This window comes from Vitis riparia, chromosome 2 (assembly GCF_004353265.1).
Source record: "Vitis riparia cultivar Riparia Gloire de Montpellier isolate 1030 chromosome 2, EGFV_Vit.rip_1.0, whole genome shotgun sequence".
NCBI lineage: Eukaryota > Viridiplantae > Streptophyta > Magnoliopsida > Vitales > Vitaceae > Vitis > Vitis riparia.
The window spans coordinates 17,009,675-17,014,089 of record NC_048432.1 but is presented as its reverse complement, the minus strand read 5'-3'; the positions used below and the strand labels follow the sequence as shown (position 1 = coordinate 17,014,089).

The 4,415-nt window shown below is 42.1% G+C and overlaps 1 protein-coding gene across 1 annotated transcript; it reads left to right on the top strand.

Moving 5' to 3' along the window:
• The first annotated feature begins 443 nt into the window (after positions 1-443).
• On the top strand, positions 444-4,148 carry LOC117927433 (silicon efflux transporter LSI2-like). Its single transcript, XM_034846916.1, has 4 exons — positions 444-694; positions 1,152-3,010; positions 3,129-3,318; positions 3,600-4,148. Exons 2-4 carry the CDS (start codon positions 1,787-1,789, stop codon positions 3,863-3,865), a joined length of 1,680 nt encoding a protein of 559 aa, XP_034702807.1. The 5' UTR covers positions 444-694; positions 1,152-1,786; the 3' UTR covers positions 3,866-4,148.
• The last annotated feature ends 267 nt before the right edge of the window (positions 4,149-4,415 follow it).

Genomic DNA, 4,415 nt, shown 5'->3' with positions numbered 1-4,415 from the left:
AAGAAAAAAATTGAAAAAAAATTATGTAATTTATATATATAGCACCCGCAGGTGGGGTTTGTTGATGGCTGTTGCTGTTGCAGTTGCAGGCTGCAGCTAGGGGGTGGTGTTTTACACGCGGGGACGGCTCAATTGACCAGACCAGATCGGAACCGTTACCGGTCGGACCGGCCGATCCGGTCCGGTTTTTATCATATAAATAAATAAATTATTGTAAATCCAGGTAAGTGGTGGGCCCTCTGTTACAACATGGCAGTCTTCGTTCCTCGCCCGAGTTGGTTCAGAGAAAGACGGAAGTCTTGTGCACCGCTCCGTCTCATTCTGCATGTTGAGGAATTCTTGTGGTGTTAATTAATGAAATGGCAATTCGGTGAATATTTGAACACAATATGGTCAAAAAAAAAAAAAAAACAGTCGCAACAAAACTTCTCTTACACGCGTTGATAAACATGAAGGGAATCTCTCAATGACCAGAGGAAAAGTTTGATTAATCACAATAGTGACATCAACTCAATGATAAACATGAAAGGTTGGCTCATAGTTACCGCTTGAAGTCACTATTGCAGCAGTTGTCTCTATTCACTTCTTAAGGGTGAGCTGTCCCAAAGAATCCGATATCCGGGCAGTGATGGCAATGCGATTGTCGCCTAATGTTGACTAGGTTTTGGTCTGCAAAGATATGCACAATCCAGAGGTTTGGCAACCATCCATTCTATTAGGCAAGATCTACTTATGATTGTAATCAACTGTTTGACGTATAGGATGACGATAACCTTATATTTTCCTGCATAATTTTTTAAACATTTGGCTATGATTCATCGGATCTCCTCTATCATCTACCCACCCAGTGAAAAGGGTTTGCCATCTAAGCTCTGAAGGGTTGTTGAAAAGGTCCTGTCTGTGGTATTGGTCATTGCCTGTCTTACTTATTAAATTTGATGTCCTTATGCTAAAGAATAACTACCCTTCTGTGAATCATTGTGAAGATTGCTTTATACTGAGCTGGAGAGTCTTTAAGAAACATTCTCATGTATTGTTAGTTAAATAAGAGTTATCCATGTTGAAACTAACCATGACTAACCAGTATGATTTATTTTCACAAGGCATAGTGAATATATATACTGAATATGAACTTGGGAAATTTTTTGTAGACCTTGCTTGGTGAGACCCAGTAGAAATGTGAGCTTCCCATGCTTTTATGGTGCCATCACAGTGCAGAGATCGGAAGAGCAGGGCAGAAAGTCAAGAGATCAACATCCGATAATGATTGATGATTAACAGGTTGTCGCCTTCTGTTGTGCCGTTTAAACCTTGGATTGAGCCGAGCCTGGGATTAACCGATGTTGAAAGTTGGATAATAATCGATCTCTCGTTTCATTTGAGTCTTGGCATATTCTCTTCTCCAATAGAAATGCCATCAAATCTTTCCAGCTAACAATATTTAGAAGAGGGTAAAACTCAGATAAATAAATAAATATCTAAGGAAGTCAACATGAAGATGTTGACTCCACTCCATAGAATTTGCGGATGAAAAAGGAGCGAGAATCTTGAGTATCTTGGGTGTTCCAGGGTTGATTTTTATCTTGCCATATTCCATCATGGAGACGGGAACTCTTGAAGGTTTTCATATTCAGTGCTCTCTAATAAATAGGGAATTGCTTTGATTTTGTGTACTTTCTAACAGCTCAAGCTTTAGGAGCAGGGTTTAATAAGACTTGCTGGTATCTCAATTTCTTTGGCTTAACTTTCCTGCCTGTATAAGATTTAAGATTGTTAGGTTGCAGAGATGGTCTTGGCCCCTACTGAAAAGGTAGTTTTAGGCTCAATAGCCTTTGCAATCTTCTGGGTTTTGGCAGTGTTCCCAGCAGTTCCTTTTCTACCCATTGGTAGGACTGCAGGGTCTCTCCTAGGAGCCATGCTCATGGTCATCTTCAGGGTCATAACCCCAGATCAAGCATATGCTGCCATTGACCTCTCAATCCTTGGCCTTCTTTTTGGAACTATGGTCGTGAGCGTCTATCTTGAACAAGCTGATATGTTCAAATACTTGGGTGTACTGCTTTCATGGAAGAGTAAGGGGGCAAAGGATTTGCTTTGCCGGATATGTGTAGTTTCTGCCATTTCAAGTGCATTCTTCACCAATGACACCAGTTGTGTTGTGCTGACAGAGTTTGTTCTGATAATAGCTAAGCAGAATAATGTCCCTCCCCATCCCTTCTTACTGGCCTTGGTCTCGAGCGCAAATATTGGATCTTCTGCAACTCCAATTGGTAATCCCCAAAACTTGGTCATTGCCATCCAGAGTAGCCTCTCTTTTGGGGAATTCTTGTTGGGACTCCTCCCTGCAATGCTGGTGGGTGTTTTCGTCAATGCTTTGATCCTTCTATGCATGTATTGGAGACTGCTGTCTTTTGAAAAGGATGAAGAACATGCTTTGGATGAAGTGATTTCCGAGGAAGATGCGGCTTCCCACCGCTTCTCACCTGTAGCCATGTCACATCCCACAGCTTCAAATTCTCAAGAATTGAATCCTGTGTTGGAACCAATGAATACCTGGGGCTCCCCAAGTTCAAATGGGAGCACAATCCATACTGAGACTCTCAGAAACAGAGCAGGTTCAAAACAGAGCAATGTGCAGGGGACTTTGAATGGTGGCGTTGAGTTAACAAGGAATTCAAGTGCTTCCAAAGAGGGGGTGGTTGGTAATGATTTCCCTCAACCGAGGGAGGAAGATTTTCATTCGAGGAGAGTTGAAAAAAGTGCGCTAAATGGCAGTGATGAAATGGTGAATGTCGACGAGGAAGACACTGTCCCAGTGCAGCCTCTGGAAGAAAATGAAAGCTCGGCCAAGCCATGGAAAAGACTGCTTTGGAAGACATGTGTTTACCTTGTTACTATTGGCATGCTGATAGCATTGCTTGTTGGTCTAAACATGTCATGGACAGCCCTTACTGCAGCACTTGCTCTTGTGGTTCTCGACTTCAAGGATGCTCAGCCATGCCTACAAAAGGTAGAATCTAAAAGTTTTGATCCTACTGCATTCCTGAAATATCAACTAGTATATACCTAATGCTCCTTTGAGCTGCTAAATTGTCATAGTCCCTAATTCCATCTCTTTTCTGAACCAGGTTTCATATTCTATCTTAATCTTCTTTTGTGGCATGTTCATCACAGTGGATGGCTTTAACAGAACAGGGATACCTAGCACTCTCTGGAACCTAACCGAGCCTCATGCACGAATCAATCATGTTGGAGGGATCGTAGTTCTTACCCTAGTCATTCTTGTCCTCTCAAATGTTGCTTCAAATGTGCCTACTGGTAAGTTCATGATATATAGTACATACCATCAAAATTGTTGTTGAAGCAAGAGTTTCTACCTCTTTTCTCTTCAGCAGAAGCCATCTTTAAAGGACATAATAGAACAGAGATTGAAGGAGCAATATCCATAGAAACCCCTTCAAACCAAGAATTTTAAGGAAGATGATTTCCAATGACACAAATGAAACTTCTGACCAAAAAACCAATGTAGTGTATTAGTCCTAGCATGAGTTTGTGTAACATTAATGGTTACATAACTTGAAGATATCTGTTTTTTGTAGTTCTTTTGCTTGGAGCAAGAGTGACAGCATCTGCAGCAATGACATCTCAGGGCCAAGAGAAAAGGGCATGGTTGATCTTAGCATGGGTGAGCACGGTTGCTGGAAACCTTTCGCTGTTGGGGTCAGCTGCAAACCTGATAGTGTGCGAGCAGGCTCGTCGTGCTCGGTTCTTTGGCTACACTCTCTCCTTCTGGAGCCACCTCAAGTTTGGTGTTCCTTCGACTCTCATAGTCACAGCCATTGGTCTACTCCTCATAAGGGGTTGAGCAATGTCAATACGTATATCTATTTCAAAGGCTAAGAACTTAGACTTTCCATACTGTTCCATTGCCCATGCTACAGTCTCACAGCACCAACTCCAGAGTCCAAAGCCAATGTGTCATATACTATGTTTTCATGCTTTTTCCTATGCTTTCCCAGGAACCAAACAGATCTTGATTTTGTGAAATTCGATGAAGTGGAAAATATTATGGAAGCCCATTTGAACAGAGGGGTGCCACAGTCCATTTTAATTGGACTATGAATAAGATTTGCAACAACTGAAATCAATCTGTGGTTTTTAATAGAATCTGAAGCAACAGTACTTCTTGTTGTGAATTTGTATCTCGGGGCCTAGGCGATGCCAATACGGCACCCGAGATTTTTTTTGGCTCTAATGCTTAGGCTTGAGCCAATGCAGCGCCCAAAATGGCCTCCCCAGGATTCGAACTCAAGATTTAGGTCTTTTTGGTTGCCCTCCTAGTAGCCCAGATGGTACCAGGAGGGTAACCAAAAAGACCTAAGTCTTGGGTTCGAATCCTACGAGATCACTCTGGG